General features: G+C 46.1%; 1 protein-coding gene across 3 annotated transcripts in view; it reads left to right on the top strand.

Annotated features, from left to right (window-relative positions):
- VARS2 (valyl-tRNA synthetase 2, mitochondrial) overlaps positions 1–21,949 on the top strand; it is a 34,938-nt gene that overhangs the window by 9,314 nt on the left and 3,675 nt on the right. For 2 of the 3 annotated variants that reach the window (XM_079958632.1, XM_079958634.1), the window contains 18 exons: positions 380–468; positions 2,010–2,100; positions 4,117–4,244; positions 5,488–5,591; positions 6,435–6,516; positions 7,873–7,949; positions 9,416–9,503; positions 9,639–9,747; positions 10,495–10,565; positions 12,436–12,561; positions 14,281–14,385; positions 15,339–15,407; positions 15,517–15,595; positions 16,356–16,483; positions 17,400–17,552; positions 19,277–19,486; positions 21,027–21,138; positions 21,488–21,669. In XM_079958632.1, the coding sequence (XP_079814758.1) occupies positions 380–468; positions 2,010–2,100; positions 4,117–4,244; positions 5,488–5,591; positions 6,435–6,516; positions 7,873–7,949; positions 9,416–9,503; positions 9,639–9,747; positions 10,495–10,565; positions 12,436–12,561; positions 14,281–14,385; positions 15,339–15,407; positions 15,517–15,595; positions 16,356–16,483; positions 17,400–17,552; positions 19,277–19,486; positions 21,027–21,138; positions 21,488–21,669 (2,003 nt within the window). The remainder of the gene's footprint in view (positions 1–379; positions 469–2,009; positions 2,101–4,116; positions 4,245–5,487; positions 5,592–6,434; positions 6,517–7,872; positions 7,950–9,415; positions 9,504–9,638; positions 9,748–10,494; positions 10,566–12,435; positions 12,562–14,280; positions 14,386–15,338; positions 15,408–15,516; positions 15,596–16,355; positions 16,484–17,399; positions 17,553–19,276; positions 19,487–21,026; positions 21,139–21,487; positions 21,670–21,949) is intronic. The other variant, XM_079958633.1, reaches the window with a different exon arrangement.

The following is a 21,949-nucleotide window of genomic DNA, read 5'->3' as shown; positions in this document are numbered from 1 at the left end:
CCCGCCACGCTCAGAAGGCTTCAGCAAAGGCCTGCATTTGCCCCATAGGACGCACACACATTTCCCCTTCATTTTTGGAGGGGAAAAAGTGCGTCCTATAAAGCGAAAAATACGGTAATTAACGGGAAGAGATGCAGCTTGGCTATTGGGCAGTGTAAGATAGCAGGCCAAGATTTTGCTCAGTTGGGTTAAAGGTGGAGGAGGCCTTATGGTAAATAAGTAAATAAGGCAGCATAAATGGACATCCCGTTCTCCTCACATGGCTACATCCTTTTCCCCCCATCTTGTGTGCTGACGAGCCCCACAGGAACGCTACCTTTCTGACTAAAACACCTTTGTTTCCCCCTGTCTGGGCTCTGCTTCCTTTGACTGAGGGCAGGCGAGGAACTTCCTGTGGCCACAACCCGTCCGGAGACCATGTTGGGAGACGTGGCGGTCGCTGTCCATCCGGATGACCCGCGGTATAGAGTAAGACTTCTGCGCCCTGTTCTCCCTTCCGATGGGGCCATGGAACCGTAGTTTCAGGGGCACAGCACAAGTAGGAATGCCTGGACTCAAAGCATAGCAAGGCCCAGCTTGAAATGCATACAGCAGTACCTCGGGTTACAGACGCTTCAGGTTACAGACTCCGCTAACCCAGAAATAGTATCTCGGGTTAAGAACTTTACCTCAGGATGGGAACAGTAATTGTACTGCGGCAGCGGGAGGCCCCATTAGCTAAAGTGGTACCTCAGGTTAAGAACAGTTTCAGGTTAAGAACGGACCTCCAGAACGAATTAAGTTCTTAACCTGAGGTACCACTGGTTGGCAGAGGCTTCGGGGGAACTAGATGTGAAACCTGACATGGGCAGCCTGTGACAGATTAATTTCATGCAGCCCACAAAAATGAGGTGCAGAGGAGAGAGAAAGAAAGAGAGATGGGATAGCACACAGAGAGCAAGAGAGATGGAGTGGAATAGAGAGCTGTATAATCCCGCAACCCATCATTGACAGCAGACCTGACTAAATTTTCCTATGAGTCAACAAACATTCCTATGAAAACAGTTTCCCACTCGGACTGCGTGGCTCAATTTGGCTTAGATGCTGTTGTGCCACAAAATCTCTACCTACCTTGGGTTGTTGGCCTGTGAGTCTCTGTCTCTCTCTCTCTCTCTCTCTAGCTGAGTGGTAGAATCACAGTATTGTTTTGCCCAGAAATAGAAGGAAGAAAAAGTCCCAACAAAAGGAGGATTGGATAACCAAGATGATGGGCTATGCCGAAATGGCAAAAATGACTGTGAAGATCAGACACCAAGATGATGAGAAATTCAGTGAAGAGTGGGAAAATTTTATAGAGTATCTTAAAGATCACTGTAGATATTTAAAAACATTAGCAAGATGGTTATAACACTTAAAATGTAACAAGGCGTAAGTTGAAAATGGATATAAAAGGAATTTGGAAAAATGTAATTAGATGCAGCAGAAACCGGGGGGGGGGGGGAGCCCGGGGATTCAAGTTTTAAAAATGGGAAATGATTTAAAGTTAAGGAACATTCTTTAAAAAATAAAAAATAAATAAAAAATCAGAATTGTAAAATTGGAAGGGACCCTCTGAGGGTCATCTAGTCCAACCCCCCTGCAATGCAGGTGGATCAACTGCGCTGCATGCAGAAGGTCCAAAGTTCAGTACCTGGTGTCTCTAGATAGAGCTGGGAAAGACTCTTGCTTTAAAACCTTGGAGAGCCACTGCCAGTCTAAGTACTAAGCGAGAAGATTCAGTGCAAGGAAACGTCCTATGTTTCGATGAATCTGGGTGTGCAGATCAGGCAATACTGGGCAGGAGGGATCAGTTAGTGTGAAACAGCTGCCCTGCTCACTGGGTGGCCAGAAGCATTATGGGTAGCATATTGGGACAGTTTATGTGTGGGACTCTCCCACCACCACCAAAGGGGAGCTCCTTTGAATTTTTTCTTACTTGAGAGCTGATTGCAGTATGACCTGGTTTCTCTTTCTGGGGTTTTTATTGCCAGCACCTTCACGGCAAGAAACTCTGCCACCCGTTCACTAGCCGTCTCCTTCCTGTCGTTACGGACCCCTTTGTGGAGCAGGAGATGGGCACAGGTAGGCCTGCTTTCTGGAAGCTGGATGTTTGTGTTGTTGCAGTCAATAAAGACAGACACGGGTTCTCCGAGGAAGGTCGGAATTCATTTAGCTGCACGGAGTCCAGCGAGATGTTTCTCAAATGCTGAGCACCGATTTCTCGCTGGGGGCTGTCTTTTAGAATGAGCAACAAACAACTTCTTATGGGATTACTCAAGCGAAAAAGCAGAATTTTCCTCAAAAAGCAGAACTTTTCTAGTCTCCCTCTTCCCCCCGGCCCCATCTGCCTGAGCTGCCAGCCTGTGTAAGTTTCCCCAAACTGTTGTCTTTATTAAGTAGTGGGTGGACATAGCAGGTGACACAGAGATTTATCCAAGTAGTTCTTTATAAGTAAGCTGGAACTGAACTGAACAACAAACAGCTCAGCCAGCCTGCTTTTATAGGCAGCCGGCTGTCAACATTGTAACAACAACACCCCAGGGTTTCACGCCTAAATTAACTTACGTGGACCTGAGTGAAAACTATATACAGTGGTACCTCGGTGTAATGGTTCTAGGGGTTGCTCGTGCGTAAGCAGATGTCTATCTCCCCGGCTGGGTGCAAACACCTTGCTGGGTTGCCAAAGTGAACGTTTTCTGTCCGGACAGCCACTCACCCGTGGCTGACTCAATCGCTGGCAGAATCCGTCAGTGGGCGTTTCTTAAACTTCTTCCAGCAAAGAAGCTCTTTGACGCCTAGTCTCCTCCTACTCTCTCTGCATGAAAGCCTTCTGCACAAGGAGGGCGTAGGCAACGGAGGACCCCTACTCTCCCCGCTGGTCCCAGGCAAGGAGTCATGGGACCGCCTTGCCGCTTCCCCCATCTGCCCCCCTTCTCCACTGGTGCTACGCTGATTCTCTTCCCCAGAAGATGGGCTGCTTCTCCCGATCCCTGGACGCTCTCTGGAATCCCTATGGCTTTTGCTCTCTCCCTCCAGCACTGATGGCAGTTCCCTGACACTCGGGTTATATACGCTTCAGGTTACAGACACTTCAGGTTACAGACTCCGCTAACCCAGAAGTAGTACCTTGGGTTAAGAACTTTGCTTCAGGATAAGAACAGAAATCATGTTCTGGCGGTGCAGCGGCAGCAGGAGTCCCCATTAGCTAAAGTGGTGCTTCAGGTTAAGAACAGTTTCAGGTTAAGAATGGACCTCCAGATGCCACAGCTGCAGCTAGAATATTGTTGGCCAAAAACTGGAAATCACAGGAAGTACCAACAGTGAATGAATGGCAGGTGAAGATGATGGATTTTTCGGAGCTAGCCGACCTGACCGGAAGAGTTCGCGACCAGAAGGAGGAGGAGTACCAAGAGGAATGGAAGAAATTTAAAGATTATTTAGCTAAATATGTGAAGATAACCTAAATAGAATTACTTGCGAGTATGAGATAGGCCTAGGATTTTAATATGTGATGTTATAGAATACTATGTTAAAAATTGAAATGAAAAGAAAGAAAGATGTTAATTGACTAAGTAAATTTTATGTGAAAATAGTTTTGGAAAACTGCTACAAGGATTTATATGGAAACTCAGCCAGGCCAGGGGGATTCAAGGAAGTCACCCAACAATGTTAACAAAAGTGGAGCTAATATAGCTAGGATAAATGTTTGTATGTATGTTTGTTTGTTGTTGATGTTTTTTGTTTGTTATAAATTTGGAAAACCAATAAAAAAAATGAAGAAAAAAAAAAAAGAACTCACCTCCGGAATGAATTAAGTACTTAACCCGAGGTACCACTGTGCACAATACTCCCTGGTGGCCTGGGTGAGAACTTCAATACATAACACTCTTGTGCAAATTTAAAAACAGACACGAGTCAGCTCATCCCTTGTGACTGTCTTTTTGGCCTAGGTGGCTTACGCAGCACTTTCTGCTAGTCTCCAGCTGTTGGAGCTGTTGGAGGAGATAGTCTCCATTCAGTGTGATGAACAGTGGCGTCCGGCATGAGGTATCTGTTCTCAGAGATGCCCCTTCTCACTTTTTCTCGCCATCTTTGCAGGGGCTGTGAAGGTGACCCCAGCACACAGCCATGCCGACTACGAACTGGCTCGGCGGCACAGCCTGCCGTTCATCTCGGTTATTGCGGAAGATGGCACGATGACAGCCGAGTGTGGGGATTGGCTACAGGTAAGCTTGGCCTTTTAAGGGGCATCCATGTGAGCTTCCGGTTGCTTGGAACACTGCAGCAAGAGCCGTTTGCAGCTGCCATCACATCCCTCCGCATTGGGGCTGACCTAACTGATGTAGCTTGCCAAACATGGCAGATTCGGAGGCACTGTTAACTGGAAGGCAGTTGTTTTGATTCTTCAATGTGGATGGATTTCTTACATGAGAGGTGACATTTGGATTTTGTGCCCCAGTACCAAAATGTCTTAGATGGGGTCTGTCAATGATGATAATAATAATAATAATAATAATAATAATAATAATAATAATAATAATTAATAATAATATATTTATACCCCGCCCATTTGGCTGGATTTCCCCAGCCACTCTGGGTGGCTTCCAACAGAATATTAAAAACAATACAGTGTCAGACATTAAAAACCTCCCTAAATAGGGCTGCCTTCAGTTGTCTTTTAAAAGTAAAATAGTTGTTTATTGCCTTGACATCTGCTGGGAGGGCGTTCCACAGGGTGGGTCCCACTACCGAGAAGGCCCTCTGCCTGGTTCCCTGTAACTTGGCTTCTCGCAGCGAAGGAACCGCCAGAAGGCCCTCGGCGCTGGACCTCAGTGTCCGGGCTGGATGATGGGGGTGGAGACGCTCCTTCAGGCATACAGGACCGAGGCCGTTTAGGGCTTTAAAGGTCAGCACCAACTCTTTGAGCTCAGAAATGTACTGGGAGCCAATGAAGATCTTTCAGGATCGGTGTTATATGTTCTCGGCGGCCACTCCCAGTCACCATGCACATGAAAAAAAAGAACCCCAAGAAAACCTATTTCGTAATAAAACTGTTAATTACTGTACTTTTCCGTGTATAAGACTAGGTTTCTTTCTTTTGAAATTATGCTTAAAAGTGTCGGTCGTCTTATACATGGATAGTGCATAGGGTGGACATTTGATTGGTTGCTGTCAGCGGCTGTTGGTCATGTTATTGGTTGCTGCGTCATGGGCTGGTGTTTATTGGCTGACGCTGCAGCAATTGGGTGGGCGATTGGCAGCTTCTGCCAGTGAGGGGAGATTTTTGGCAACCCCCCCTAAAAAAGCTCAACAACCCTGTGTCATCCCCCCTCCCATTTTCTTAAATTTGAGTCCCCCCAAAATAGGCGGCGTCTTATACATGGGGGCGTCTTATACACGGAAAAATACGGTATATCTTTTTAAGTTAGCACAAGACACTGGATGATAGGAAAGGTGTTCCTCTTTTAGGGGCTGCATAGATTCCTGGCCCGTGAGAAGGTGTTGGCTGCTTTGAAGGAGAGAGGACTCCATCGGGGGGCCAAGGAGCACCCCATGGTGCTTCCACTTTGCAGGTAATGGTAGAATTATTATTTTTTATACCTCTCCCCTCCCCTCCCCAGCCATCCTTCAGTTTCATCTACCTGTCTTTATTGGTGATGGTGATTAAAGCCCTTCCGAAACAGGGTGCTGTACATTAGGGGTGGGGTATCCCAGGCCCTGGGAGACAAATGCAGCCATCCAGGGTTTTTTTTTTTGGGGGGGGGGTGGCAAGTAACATTTTTGCCATTGTAGTTGCATACATGCATAGATTTCTATACTGCTTGGGTACTTCGGTGCCTATAATTCCCAAAAGGAAAAAGAAGTCCCAGCGAAAGAAGAATGGATACAAAAACCGATGGAATATGCAGAAATGGCGAAACTTACCAGGGTGGGGGTGGGGGGAGGAAAGAGAGAAATTAAGATAGCAAACTTTTTAATAAAAGAATGGAAATGGTTTATTGAATATTTACAAATCAACTGTAAACAGATAAGAACATTGGGAGGATAAAAACCTGCAGTTTTATAAGAGTATATATTTAAAGCAGATGAATAAGTGAGCAAATTAAGTCAATTTGAATATGCAGAAAAAGAGGGAGAAGGAAGTTGAGTTTTGAAATGTTAAAATGAATGTAAAATTTTTGAAATGTATAAAACTAAAAATCATAAATATTTTTTTTTAAAAAATGCAGTCATCCAGAGCTTTCTGGTCCCTGCAAACAACTGAGAATGTATTGCTCCACCTACACCGACGCTGCTATATAAATAGCACTAACATCCTGACGCTGGAGGATTTTAGCTTTGCAAGGTGGAAGGCATCCTAGGAATCAGAAGTGACCCTTTTGTTCTCTCTCTCCCCCAACTTCCACCCTTCACAGCCGCTCTGGGGATGTGATCGAAACCCTCTTGAAGAACCAGTGGTTTGTCCGATGTGAAGAAATGGCTCGTGGGGCCTTGGAGGTAACTCCCCAAACGCTTTAACATTTCTAGGATAATCTGATACAGCCCACATTCTAAGAATGGAACTATAGTAGCTGCAGAAGCTGAGACTACAGAAGGTGGGGGAGAACATGCATGCGTTAGGCTGCAGAGATCTTTTAGGGACCCATCAGACTTAGGGTGGTAGAATTGCTTAATAACAACAACAACAAATAATTTATTATTTATACCCTGCCCATCTGGCTGGGCTTCCGCAGCCACTCTGGGCAGCTTCCAACAAAATATTAAAATACAATAGTCTGTTAAACATTAAAAGCTTCCCTAAACAGGGCTGCCCCCAGATGTCTTCTAAAAGTCTGGTAGTTGTTTTTCTCTCTGACATCTGGTGGGAGGGCGTTCCGCAGGGCGGGTGCCACCACCGAGAAGGCCATCTGTCTGGTTCCCTGTAACTTGGCTTCTCGCAGTGAGGGATCCGCCAGAAGGCCCTCAGCGCTGGACCTCAGAATGATGGGGTTGGAGACGCTTCTTCAAGTATACAGGACCGAGGCCCTTTAGGGCTTTAAAGGTCAGCACCAACACTTTGAATTGTGCTCAGAAACGTACTGGCAGCCAATGTAAGTCTTTCAAGACCGGTGTTATGTGGTCTTGGCGTGTCTCATTGTGACTACAGTACAAGATATACCGATGCTCACCAATCTTGGTGGCTTCACACGAGGGGATCTGGTTTAACTAAATAGTTGTGGCAGTGTGAGACAGCACAAAGAGTCCCGCTAATGCAACAGTACTTGCCACCTTCTCCTCTTCTGCGATGCCTCCTTAAATCAGCTATTTGGGTTCGGGAAAGTCCCCAGAACAGCTCGTGAGGGGAAGAGAGGGGAGATTGGTCCATCCGACAAGCAGAAATGCTTGCTCTGGTGGAATGATCACATTACAGGATGTTGAATGCCACCCATGGAGTTACTGGCGATTACTAATCATGATGGATAGATGCCACTTGCAGAATCAGAGGCAACCTTCATCTGATGTTCACTCGCCAGAGAACCAAGGGTGGGGAAGTGTTTTGGTTTGGCTTGTTGCCTGCTTGCATGCTTCCTGGGGGCATCTTGTTGGTTACTTGTAGAAAGACGCACTTCTCCACATAATAATAATAAATTTTATTTATACCCCACCCTCCCTGGCCAGAGCTGGGCTCAGGGCGGCTAACACCAATAAAATCACAGTAAAAACATAATAGGGGGGAAAGGGGGGGAGGGGGAAAAACCCCAATTTAAAATACAGGTTAAAATGCAATTTAAAATGCAGCCTCATTTTAAAGTAGCTGATGATATTAGCTTGCCCTGAATTCAGTTAACCAGGTTCATCTGTTTCTGCCCTAAGGCTGTGGAGTCCGGATTCTTGAAGTTGACCCCTAAATTCCATGAGAAAAACTGGAGGACTTGGCTCTTGAATACCAGGTAAGATAAGGGAGCCCTGCCTCTTTGATCACCTGTGTTGTTCTTTTCCTCCTTCCAAGTCTTGACGTCTCTCTTAGGACTGGCCAATCAGGACTCATATGAGCGAGAGCCAGTTCAAATAACAGCTTCCCCTACGCTGGACCATTGAACACTGCGTTACTCTCTTGGGCTATTCATTCATCCAGCCTGTATTGTTTGCTCTGAAAATAAATTTGCGGGGTGCTTTCAGGTTATCCGCTGTCTTGAGCAGGATTTTTACCCATCATGAATATACCTGGGGTGCTTTTTTTCCCCTGAAGATGCCAGGGACAGAGCTTAAGGCCTTCTGCATTTAAAGCATGCGCTCTGGCCACAGAGCTGTGGTCCCTTTTCCGGTTCCACCTTCCCATTTCAACTCTCTGGCACCCTATCTGCATAACCTAGCAATATAGATGCGCTTTTACTCTTGCAAGATTGAATGTATTGCCCTCGGCTGTATTTGGGGGACAATTCCTACAGATTCCACACAAAAAATGCTTATGTCCCTGTGGAGATGGCAGTACCGAATCAGTGGCGCATGCCCTTCTGACTTGCACTCTTTATAAAGACTTGAGGAATGAGATTATCACCCCTCTCTTATTGTCCATTCCGGGTCGCCCAACCACTGCCACAGTGTCCTTTCTCTTGGCAGATCAAGATGAGCAGATGACAGCAAAGGTTGCAAGGTTTTTAGCTGGGGCAACCAGAATCAGATCCACCATTTGACTATTGATTCAAAACCCCTAAATGTATTTTATATAATTGACTTCTTATTTCTATTCTTTGTATAGTGTGTTGTTGTTTTATTGCTATGGTGGATTGCTGACGCAAATAAAGATTCATTCATCATTCCTGTTGTAATGAAGAGGGATTTTGGCTGCTATTCTATGGCCGTTAGGGTGGGCTGGCAGCACTTACCTGACCTCCTGTCACCCGCTAGTGTGTTTGCACCACACTGACCTCGCTGCCACCTCTCCCTCTTAGTTAGCGGCGACACTGGTTATGGGTTGCTGCCGCCTGGGTGTAAGCCCCATTGGACTTGATGGGACTTAACAGAGATGCTTCTATGAAATCTCCCTGTTGTACGTGGGAGGTGCTGTTTTGGCTACGCAAGCAGAGGCGCTCACAGCCTGAACACCACAAATAAAGGGAATCATTATGCCAGAAGCATCTAGCTAGCCCAGCCTAATGCCATCCAGCCGCAGAGATCTTCTATTGAGCAAGCGTTATATAAATGTTGTTAAACAAAGTTTTGGGGACCAAATCATCAACCTCCACAAACTTGGCTAATGGCCAAGGATGATGGGAGTTGTAGTCCAAAACCTGAAGGGCATCATGTTGGGGAAAGCAGAGCTAGACGGACCTTCATTTGATCTTGCAAGTGGCCCTTGTGTTCTTGAAATCCAAATGGCATCATTTTGATTGATTTTCTCCTCCCTCCCGCTCAGTGACTGGTGTATTTCTCGCCAGTTGTGGTGGGGTCATCAGATTCCAGCCTATCGGGTCACGGTTCCCGGATCGCCAGATGTAGTAGAGGTGAGTTTTAGCTTCTTTGACTGGGTATGAGCCACCATGGCAAAGGGGTTGGCAGGGTTGTGGTTGGAAACGAGTCTCTGGTGCCTCCGGTCCTAGTTGCAATGCGACTTTAGCTTCTTTTCATCTGCACTGCAGCAGGAGGAGAGCGATGGATTATGGGTAGTGGGCAGGACAGAAGCAGAAGCTCGGGGAAAAGCAGCAGGCATCCTGGGAAAACCAGAAGAGGATCTGGAGCTGGTCAGAGGTAAGGCAGCAGCACAAATATTCCCACTTCTGAGAGGGAGAGTGCGAATGCGTCTGGCCGAACGCAAGGAAGTGCTTGAAATGAAATTTGGTGGACATTGTGATGGAACTGAGCCAACGTCGTTCTCCATCACACATCCCTACTTTTCCTTTCCATCCCCGTCACCTTGAGAAATTGCTTACATTGCCAGATACTCTGCACGTTCCTATAAGGAAGCCTTCTATGAACCATACATGGCCTCAACCCAGTATACCTGAAGGAGCATCTCCACCCCCATTGTTCAGCCCGGACACTGAGGTCCAGCTCCGAGGGCCTTCTGGTGGTTCCCTCACTGCAAGAAGCGAAGTTACAGGGAACCAGGCAGAGGGCCTTCTTGGTGGTGGCACCCGCCCTGTGGAACGCCCTCCCATCAAATGTCAAGGAAATAAACAACTTTCTGACTTTTAGGCTATTATCTGACTATTATCTGACTTCAATGTCTGAAGTTTTTAACATCTGATGTTTTATCGTGTAATATTCTGTTGGGAGCTGCCCAGAGTGGCTGGGGAAACCCAGCCAGATGGGCGGGATATAAATACAATATTATTATTATTATTATTATTATTATACATTGCAGATGGGGTGGGGGACAATCTGGATTGGGACTCTGGGATGGGGACTGGAGGGCCTTTAAACTCCTCCAGATCAGGCACCCTGGACCTTTTGAATAAAACATTCGCTTTTTGTTTGTTTGTTTGTTTTCACCAGATGCTGATGTCCTGGACACTTGGTTCTCATCTGGACTTTTCCCTTTCGCTGCGCTGGGCTGGCCCCATAAGGTGAGTAGAACTGGGAGGGACAAGGAGCTGAAGAGCCACATGTTCGCCCTGCCCCTGGCCAAGAAGAAGACGGTCAGTGAGTAGTGTAATGGGGGTGCCATACCTACCTCTCCCCTTACAGCAACCCCAGGCATACATCCTCGTGACCTCAAACTCCCATCAGTCCTAGCCAGCATAGCCAATGATGAGGGATGATGGGAGTTGGAGTCTCCAGCATCTCCAGCCCTGCCTTGGAGGTAGCATGTATGGCTTCTTGTTCACTTGCCATGGGTGAAGCATGAACAGCAGGCCGGATATTTTTAATGGGAGTCATGACAGCACTCTTCTTGTGATCAGTCCTTTGTATGATTAACTTTTTGCACCACAGATAGAGGTTTGGCTTTGGTTTTTATGCTGAGCACTTGTAGTCTTTAAGCTCGCCTTTTCAATATGCTTTTGAGTTGGGTTAATACGCCTCCCATTTTCTAAATGGGGCACCAAGACTTAAGTGGCTGTTTCAAGGCTGAGTTGCTGGCTCTAGTTCTCCCAGCTCCATATCAAATGTTCAGCTTCACTAAACATTCTTGTGAGATTCGTACAGAAACAGAGGCAGGAGAAATGGAGGTACTATTTCAGGTCTGAGGTAGGTAGGCTTGCCATACGTCTGGAAAATTCCAGACATGCACAGAAATTGGACACCTAAAATGACGTCTGGGGGAATTTTCGAATCTTAAGAGATGTCAGGAATTTCCGGGACGTATGGCAAACCAGGGTTTCTTTCAGTTTTCTGGGATTCCCACCCCCCCAGTGTTGGGTTTAAAAAATAATAATTCCGGGAGAGGCTCCTTCCAGGCAGCAGTGGAAGTGACAAGGTCATTTCCCTTCACCAGGGAGTTGGGGGGGAGAGGAAAGAGGTGGGGAACAGAGGAAGGCGCAGTCGTGGTGAGCTTGGCCATTTTCACTTTTTTCCGGGGGGGGTCTTTCCTGGGGGGTTTTTGAACTTCATTTTTTTTTTTTTTAGTTTCCTTTCGGAGCTGGGCAGAGTGGGCATCCAAATGTGCTGGGCGGCGATTGCCCCGCAGTGTCAGGGTCTTGCGACAGGAAAGCCAGTGGATCTCCTCCAGGGGTGGCGGTTATTCATAAAACCCTGCAAAATGTGCCAGTTTGGGGCAGAAAAGAAAAGCTCAACAGCTTTGGGGGTGTCAGGAACGTGACTTTTTGAAATATGGTGAGCCCAGGTGTGGGGCGTGTGCTGACGCCACTGGTCCTGCCTTCTGTGGGATGTAAACACAGGAGCAGTCAATGACAACATTCCTAGAGTGTACATGTTAGAACATGGGGAGGGATGTCTGTCCAGCAAGCAGGAAAACTTCCTGGGGACGGACTTCCTCCGCATGTGACCAGAGGTGGGTGTGGCCTCACCTGTGCAGGTAATGATAAAAGCACAGGGCAGGCAGCCATTCTCTCTCTTGCCTCTTGCCTCTCTCATCTTCATCTTCTGAAGGAGCAACATGCCCTCTTGGCTCTCAGCCAAGAGAGGACAGTACTATCTTCCTACAAGATAGATTCTAAGTGTATGTAACCTTTTTAAGCCTGTCTACCTTCTGGGATCATATTGTGAACAGAACGTGAGTAAACTCTTTTATACTTTTATGAAGACTGTGTCGTGTCTTGTATTTTAAGAGGGAACAAAAGGGGAAATTACCAGAGTAATTATTATAGAGGTTCTAGCGAACCTGTGTACACGTTACCGTTGCGAACTTAAAGGGGAATGCCTATAAACTCTGCTGATATTTTGGGAACTTGTTAGCACAAGTTGGATAAGGATATAATTAGTCAATATATCCTCTCCTGCATCCCTGAACATTCCCACACCTTCGTCCCCCTGCAGACAGAAGATCTCCAGCAGTTCTACCCCAATAGCCTTTTGGAGACTGGGAGCGACCTTCTCTTCTTCTGGGTGGCCCGGATGGTGATGCTGGGGAAACAGCTGACCGGAGAGCTACCTTTTTCTCAGGTATGGATTGGATGCTAGAAATTCTGTACTTCGGATCCATGGGACTGAGAGAAGCAAAGCGTGAGCCCTAACTATTTATCCACAACTTATACAGTGGTACCTCAGGTTACATATGCTTCAGGTTACAGACTCTGCTAACCCAGAAATAGTGCTTCAGGTTAAGAACTTTGCTTCAGGATGAGAACAGAAATTGTGCTCCAGTGGCGAGGCAGCAGCAGGAGGCCCCATTAGCTAAAGTGGTGCTTCCGGTTAAGAACAGTTTCAGGTTAAGTACGGACCTCCGGAACGAATTAAGTACTTAACCCGAGGTACCACTGTACTTCCTGATTATCAACATAGGATATGTGAACACAGCTGTTGAAGAAGTCCTTGCAATTGGTTCATCGCAACCTGCATTTAAAAAATGCTATTGTTAAAGTAATCCTTGTCAATCCACTTAGTTCTGTCTGGATTCCGGTACTCTACCTTTCTGTCCTGAGTCTTAAAATTGGTGTGATAAGAACTTCATTCCCAGGTGGCCAGGTTTTTTATTTTATTTCGATTAATCCCCACCACTTGCTTTAACCTGAATTGTTGTGTTGTGCTTCTGTTCTCCTGGGTCATCATGGTGGGGCTAGAATTGCCTTTTAGACTCTCCTGCTGTCTTGCATACAGGGCATGGAAGAAAGGTCTTGCATACAGGGCATGGATAGGGAGCCAGCGGCCCTCCAATAGTTGTGTTACAACCCCCATCGTTATGCCAGTGGGGGCTGATGGAAGTCCCAGCAGTATTTGGGTAGCCATGGGCGGGAGCGGCATATCCCATTTGGCCACTTGAGGTGAAACAGGAAACACCACCCTGCTCTGCCACCCCCATCCTGACACTGCTGCCACAGGATTCCTATTCTTGGACTAAGGATAACATGCTGCAGTTTGTGATCTTGAGAAACTGTAGCTGTTTCAGAAAAGAGAACTACTGTCTTGTTGTTTAGTCGATTAATCGTGTCCAACTCTTTGTGACCCCCTGGACCAGAGCACGCCAGATACTCCTGTCTTCCACTGCCTCCTGCAGTTTGGTCAATCTCACGTTAGTAGCTTTGAGAGCACTATCCAACCATCTCACCCTCTGTTGTCCCCTTCTCCTTGTGCCCTCCATCTTTCCCAACATCAGGTTCTTTTCCAGGGAGTCTTCTCTTCTCTTCTCATGAGGTGGCCAAAGTATTGGAGCCTCAGCTTCACGATCTGTCCTTCAAGTGAGCACTCAGGGCTGATTTCCTTCAGAATGGATCAGTTTGATCTTCTTGCAGTCCATGGGACTCTCAAGAGTCTCCTCCAGCACCATAATTCAAAAGCATCAATTCTTCGGCGATCAGCCTTCTTTATGGTCCAGCTCTCACTTTCATACATCACTACTGGGAAAACCATAGCTTTAACTATACGGACCTTTGTTGGTAAGGTGATGTCTCTGCTTTTTAACATGCAGCAGTTTGTGATCTTGAGAAACTGTAGCTGTTTCAGAAAAGAGAACTACTGTAGTCTGTGATTTGTAAGCGTACAGACCAAAGTCTCACAAATCTACCAATTCAAATAATAACACAAAGGCTGTATTCCTTGTGTTCCTTGTGCCTTCCCATGGCTGTTATTTCATAGTACGGGTTACCCTTGCTTTTCCTCGATATCCTGTTGGTGCTCTTTACAGGGTTTTGAAGACATAACACATTTCCTGTCTCTCCCTTTCAGGTTTCCCTTCACTCAATGGTCCGTGATGCTCATGGCAGAAAGATGAGCAAATCTCTTGGGAATGTGATCAACCCTTTGGATGTGATTTATGGTGCCCCCTTGCAGGTACCTAACTGTTCAGAAAATTGGAACAAGTCTTTCTCTTCACCCTCTGTAGATTTTGACATCCCACTGGGTTGTCTGCACTTGTAAAGGACTGTGGCCCTAGTATTTTCCTTATTATACCACATGTCATTATGATAATGCCGTCAAAAGTCACTAATAAAAGGTTTCCTTATACCAGCCATGTCCTGCAATCTACTCACAGTATAAAAAAACCGCCCTCCGTTATCATTGGAGGATTGACCAGCATTGTTGAACCTTTTTTAGGGAGCCCCAGAGTTTGCTGAGCATCCTGCAGCCAATTGGAAGCCGTGCCTGACATTCAGCTTCCAAAAATCATTCAAAAACAATCACTACTGTTCGAGTTCAAAGGCGTTCGGCTTCCGAGGTTCCACTGTATCCATAGCTAGGAGGTTTAGAAACCTGCTTTAAAAATAAAGTTCAAAATGCTGAGATGCTTGTCATGTTATATTGCTGCTATTATTATTATTATTATTATTATTTTTTATTATTATTATTATTATTATTATTATTATTATTATTAATTTATTATTTATACCCCACCCATCTGGCTGATTTTCCCCAGCTACTCTGAGCGGCTTCCAATCAAGTGTTAAAAACAATACAGCATTAAATATTAAAAACTTCCCTAAACAGGGCTGCCTTCAGATGCCTTTTAAAGAGAAGATAGCTGCTTATTTCCTTCACATCTGGTGGGAGGGCGTTCCACAGGGCAAGTGCCACTACCGAGAAGGCCTTCTGTCGGGTTCCCTGTAACTTCACTTCTCGCAATGAGGGAACCGCCAGAAGGCCCTTGGCACTGGATCTCAGCCTAAGGTTCTGTATATATGGTATTATCCTAAGCAGGGAAAACCCGGGAAAGGCAGTCGTGATTTCCCTTTATCACTGGCTCCTCCTCTCCCTGAAGTTTCCCTCTTATTATTTATTGTTTTCAGGTGCTACAGGAGAAGCTTCACAATAGCAATCTGGACCCGAGGGAGGTTGCCATTGCTATGGAAGGCCAGGTCGGTTCCTCCCCACACCTCACCCCGCCCTCCAGCCAGACCCACTCACCCTTTTGTTTTATGGGGTTCCTGTGTGTTCTCACTTCTTCCTATCATTGTCCCTTTCCAGCAGCGAGATTTTCCTCAAGGAATTCCCGAATGTGGAACCGATGCCCTCAGGCTCGCTCTCTGCTCCTATTCTGCCCAAGGTGAGAAGCTGGAACGTTCCCCTTTATTTTTCTGAGGGGCCCTGTCCATGAAATAACCAAAGTGGCTTCAGTCCCTGGCATTTGCGGCTGTGACTGGGAGAGATCCCTGTCTGAAATCCTGGAGATGCCAGTCATTGGCAGACAGAACTAAGCGAGATGGACCCAGTCATCTGGCTCAATATGAGGCAGCTTCACGTGTTTCTGTTTAGCATTGTAACCAATAATAATAATAATAATAATAATAATAATAATAATAATTTTTATTTATACCCCGCCCTCCCCTGCCAAGGCTGGGCTCAGGGTGGCTAACAAGCAATAATAAAACAAGTTGAATGAATACAACTTAAAAACAAGATTAAAATACAACATTACAAATATAGAAACATTAAAATATTAAAATGCAGCCTCATCACAGGAGGAGAAAGGAAAAAGAAAGAGAGGGAGGGAATCAATTTGGCTCCAAGCCAAAGGCCAGGTGGAACAACTCTGTCTTACAGGCCCTGCGGAAAGAAATCAGATGCTGCAGGGCCCTGGTCTCATGAGGCAGAGCATTCCACCAGGCCGGAGCCAGTGTTGAAAAGGCCCTGGCTCTGGTTGAGGCTAATCTAATTTCCTTAGGGCCCGGGACCTCTAGGGTGTTGCTATTTATGGACCTTGAGGCTCTCCGTGGGGCATACCGGGAGAGGCGGCCCCGTAGGTACGGGGATGTGGCTGACATGGAAACTGAGGCCCTTAACATCACATGCACGCCCTTCCTCAGGCGACGGCATTAACCTTGACGTGGCTGCGGTGGAGAGCGCCAGTCGTTTCTGCAACAAAGTGTGGAATGCCCTGAAGTTTACTTTGGGAGCCTTGGGAGAAGGATTTACCCCACTGGAGCCAGAGAAGGTAACGGGGAATGTGTGTATGCAGGGAAAGGGGTGATTTGCTTACAGAATATGTTGACATCTGTCGGTCTGTCTTTGTGCTGTGTAAAACACATAATAGAGGTCTCCCAAAGAAACAGACGTCTCCTTAACCTTTCAGCACACCTAGGATTTGACTAGGAAGCATTTTCTGCACTCGTCTACCACACTGACAGCCTCGACACGTTGGCTCAAAAGTCAGTTCCACTGGGCGAAGTTTTATATGTTTGCCACTACTGTGGCTTGTGTTTTGTTAGCCCCAAAATGGAAAATGAGTGAGGTCCCAACTAAAGAAGAATGGCAACTTAAACTGATGGAATACGTGCAGCTTGCAGACTTAACATATAGAACATGGGTAGGGAAACTAACGTTCGGGGGCCAGATCCGCCCCAATCACCTTCTAAATCTGGCCCGTGGATGGTCTAGGAACCAGCGTGTTTTTACATAAGTAGAGTGTGCCCTTTTATTTAAAATGCATCTCTGAGTTATTTTGGGGCATAGGAATTCGTTCACACACACAGACACACACCCCGCGCAAAAAATATAGTCTGGCATCCCACAAGGTCTGAGGGAAAGTGGACCAGTGCCCTGCTGAAAAAGTTTGCTGACCCCTGATATAGAATAAGAGAACAAGAAGAACATACGTTTAGAGAAGATTGGAAAATGTTTATTGAATATATGGGGGGGGGTGGGAATTGTGTACACTTGAAAACGTTAAGATAAATTCAGCAGTGTAAATAAGTTTTGATGGACGTAATAATGGAATACTGAATGGTTTCGTTTATGTAAAATATGCAGGGATTTATGGCCTCCGTCTTGAGTTGCATGAGAGAAAAAAGGTGGGGTAGAAATTTTAATACACTGGAATACTTCTGCCACTCATTTGCCTCTTCCTCCAGGTCTTCCCTAGCTCCCCGATGGAGCGCTGGATCCTCAGCCGTCTCTACCACACAGCGGAAGATTGTGCCCGGAGGTTTGAAGGGTACGAATTGCATTCTGTCGCGTCCTCGGTCCATCTTTTCTGGCTGCACGATTTCTGCGATAACTACTTGGTGAGCTCTGCCTGTGGGTTCAGATTCCTACCACCTCTCTGGGAGTGAGATGGGCAGGACTAGATCGTAGCCTGAGAAGTGAAAAACTTGCAGGTCAGGATACAGGTGGGCATTGTCTAGGGCAGCGGTTCTCGACCTGTGGGTCCCCAGATGTTGTTGGACTACAACTCCCATCATCCCTGAGCTCTGGCCTTGCTAGCTAGGGGTGATGGGAGTTGTAGTTCAACAACATCTGGGGACCCACAGTTCGAGAAAGGCTGGTCTAGGGAGTATGATTCTGGTTCTCATATTTTCCATGAGATTTTTCACCGGAGGTGAGGCTTTGAGTAATCTGGGTGCTCTATACGCTGAAGCAGGTGTTGATTTATTGTGGGTGGCAAGGATGATTGTGGGGGAGAGAGGGCATGGAGAAAGAAAGAGAGAGAGAGAGAGGTGGCGGCAGAAAGAGAATATGGAGCGCAGAAAAAGAAAGAATAGAATGTTGGGAGTGGCAGAGTGCTATTTCACTCATATGCAGCCTATTATTATTATTATTATTATTATTATTATTATTATTATTTATATACCGCCCTATACCCGGAGGTCTCAGGGCAGTTCATAGAAAAGATCACAATATATAAAATCAAAATAAAAAGCAATAACACCCCCCCACACACACACACATACAGTGGTACCTCGGGTTACAGATGCTTCAGGTTACAGACTCCACTAACCCAGAAATAGCACCTCGAGTTAAGAACTTTGCTTCAGCATGGAGAGCCAGTGTGGTGTAGTGGTTGAGAGTGGACTTGTAATCTGGTGAACTGGGTTCGATTCCCCGCTCCTCCACATGCAGCTGCTGGGTGACCTTGGGCCAGTCTCACTTCTCTGAAGTCTCTCAGCCCCACTCACCTCACAGAGTGTTTGTTGTGGGGGAGGAAGGGAAAGGAGAATGTTAGCCACTTTGAGACTCCTTCGGGTAGTGATAAAGCGGGGTATCAAATCCAAACTCTTCTTCTTCTTCTTCAGGATGAGAACAGAAATGCTCGGCAGTGGGCAGCCCCATTAGCTAAAGTGGTACCTCAGGTTAAGAACAGTTTCAGGTTAAGAACGGACCTCCAGAACGAATTAAGTTCTTAACCCGAGGCACCACTGTAGTCACATTTTTAAAGGGTAAAGGATGTCAATCAGGTCAACCAAAGGCCTGGTTAAAAAGGAACATTCTTGCCTGGCGCCTAAAGGTGTACAATGAAGGCGCCAGGCGAACTTCCCTGGGGAGAGCATTCCACAGACAGGGAGCCACTGCAGAGAAGGCCCCATTCTCCGGGCGCAGGTTTCCCACAGGCATCTGGTCGGCCACAATGAGAAAAGGATGCTGGACTAGATGAGCCATTGGCTGGATCCAGCAGACTCATTTTATGTCTTCCATCCTTTTTTTTGGCTCTTACCCCCCCTTGCTCGCATGTGCCCTCCAACAGGTTACCTCAAAGTAAAGGAAAAGTAAAGGAAAATATTCCCCCACCCCCATGCTGAACCATTTACAGATGCTGCATGGGGCCCTTGGTATGTTACAGGACTACAACTCCTATTAACTCCAGCTAGCCTGGCTGACGATCAGGAGCGATGGGAGTTGTAGTCCGTCAACATCAGGAGGGCCGCAGCTTCCCAACCCTGGCATGGAGTTGGATCTTCAGAAAGCACCTCTCTTCCCAGACGATGGTAACACGCCTGTTTTTCATCCACAGGAGTCTGTGAAGCCCATATTGAGGAGTGGGGATCCGTCTCGGCTACTCTCCACCCGTCAGACCTTGCACAGTTGTGTGGACATGGCTCTGCGCCTCCTTTCTCCCTTTATGCCTTTCCTCACAGAGGAACTGTGGCAGCGCCTCCCCAGGATCGGCTCCCAGTCTCCTCCCAGTATCTGCGTGGCCAGATATCCCAGTGCGGAGCAACTGGTGAGGGCGTTTCCGGGGACCTGAAAGAAGGAAATGTGTTAAATTGGGGGGGGGGGCGCATTTCAAAGTGATTCAGGGCTCACCTGTGCGTTTTCCAGAAGTGCTTGTATAAGTTTACTTCATAAGCCTTGGAGTACAGTGGTACCTCGGTTCTCAAACTTAATCTGTTCCGGAAGTCCGTTCCAAAACCAAAGTGTTCCAAAACCAAGGCACACTTTCCCATAGAAAGTAATGCCTTTCAAGCCTTTTAAAAACAACCCCTGAAACAGCGATTTAACATGAATTTTACTATCTAACGACACCATCGATCCATAAAATGAAAGCAATAATCAATGTACTGTCCTATAACATAAATAAGACAGTATTGGAGATAATAATAATAATAATAATAATAATAATAATAATTTCTTATCTGCACTGATGATAGTCATTGTTTGGATGGGGGGCTTTTATCCATTTCCGCAGTCACACAATCAATCAATAGCTGAACTGGGTTCCACACAGTCACGAAAATTAATCGAAAAAGCCTCAGAAACAAAAACACAAAATAAATTGCAAAAGCGCCAAACTTAATCAGGTCCAGTTAGTCCATTTGTCTTCCAAAATGTTCAAAAACCAAGGCACAGCTTCTGATTGGTGCAGGCGCCCCAGAAACAATAGCCAACAGCCACACTGGATGTTTGGCTTCCAAAAAGCGTTCACAAACTGAAACACTTACTTCCGGGTTTTCAGAGTTTGAGAAGCAAGGTACCACTGTACAAGGTCCCTGTTCTGAAAATGTAGAAATTACAGCAAGTTCTAATTTCAACTTTGGCCACATCTGCATCATACATCGAAAGCGCTGTGGTGCCATTTTGAAGGTGCTGTGAGTTGTTGGGAGACCGCGCTTCTCCTCAGAGAGATACAATTCCCAGAGTTCCCTGGGAAAGGGATTGGATAATTAAACCACTCTGAGAATTGTAACTCTGTGAGGGGAATAGGCATCTCCTAACAAGTCTCAGCACCATTAATAAACTGCTGCTCCCACAATTCTTTGGGGGAAGCCATGGCACTTAAACTGGTGTAAGGTTTTCTACAATACGTAAGTTTCAGGAAATAAATATGAAATATAATAGTGAACTTTAAAGGTATGGTGCAGCCGTGGCTCTAATTCTACAAGGAAAGAAGGATATTTTCAAGTCCCCCCCCCCCCATTTCTATACCACTTTATATTTTTAAGAAAAAGCTCAAAGCCGTTTACAGCATATTAAACATCAATAAAAAAATCCAGAATCAAACATTTCTGAAGAAAGTCAAATATAGCATATACAGTCAAAGAAACATAATTAACAGGAAACTAAAAGATTTCAAAATAAAACATTACAAAGGAGGTCAACTACGGAATACATATTTAACACAAACAAAGTTTTAAAAAAAACAATCCAAAGGAAACATTGCTAAGTGAAGTCAAATATAAAATGCACATTTAAAACAGCATAATTAACAAGAGAATAAAATATTATCATAAGCATGACAGTTTCCCCCTCCTCCACATTTCCAGGCTCACTGGCGTCATCCTGACGAAGAGGCAAACTTCCTGTTAGTACAGGAAGTCATTAGAGCCGTCCGTGCTCTGAGGGCAACTTACCAGCTGACCAAAGCTCGGCCAACAGGTAAGACCTCTTCAGATGTCTGCTATGTGGAAAACTGTTCATTTTGCACAAGGACTTACTAAGGAAATGTGGTCACTGGGATAGAAAAATAGTTCCCTCACTCCTGATAGAGCAGGTACCCCCAAACTCAGCCCTCCAGGTGTTTTGGGACTACAACTCCCATCATCCCTAGCTAACAGGTCCAGTGGTCAGGGATGATGGGTATTGTAGTCCCAAAACATCTGGAGGGCCGAATTTGGGGATGCCTGTGATAGAAGGTATAACTGGTGCCCCTTCCCTCCAATTGGCTGATACCTTTGATTGTCTGAGGACAGTGCCTGTATTTTTGAATCTCTCTGTCTGTCCCTAGTGTATCTGGTTTGCCCAGAGTCAGTTCCCCGTGGCATATATGAGACCTATCGAGAATCCCTGCAGACTTTGTCCTTGGCTGGAACTCTGAAACTCCTCTCAGGTATCGAGGGAGCAGAACTACCTGCGAGTTGCGTGGCTGCGAAGCGGCACGAGCACACTGCCATCTATGTAGATCTGCAGGTAAGACCCACGTTGGGGCAACTGCTTGGTTCAAGGAGACAGGTTCATAAGAAAACCAAAGAAAGGTGGTGTTATAAGAAAAAAACCTGCTCCCTTTCCCATATGGGGTATTCCAGAGCCCATATAGAGTCCTTAAGTGGGTTCCCTATTGGTAGGAGAAAACAGAGGCCAAACAGAGTTATATTGAGAAGCAAAGTGGCTAGTAAGCCTGATCTTTATTCAAGGAACTGTTGCAATAGGGTCACCACATGCAGGAGGGTTGAGAACCCTGAAAAATGCT

Source organism: Podarcis cretensis (assembly GCF_951804945.1).
Source record: "Podarcis cretensis genome assembly, chromosome: 2".
In the NCBI taxonomy this organism is placed as follows: domain Eukaryota; kingdom Metazoa; phylum Chordata; class Lepidosauria; order Squamata; family Lacertidae; genus Podarcis; species Podarcis cretensis.
The sequence above is the reverse complement of the archived record's forward strand: the minus strand, read 5'-3'. Positions and strand labels throughout refer to the sequence as shown.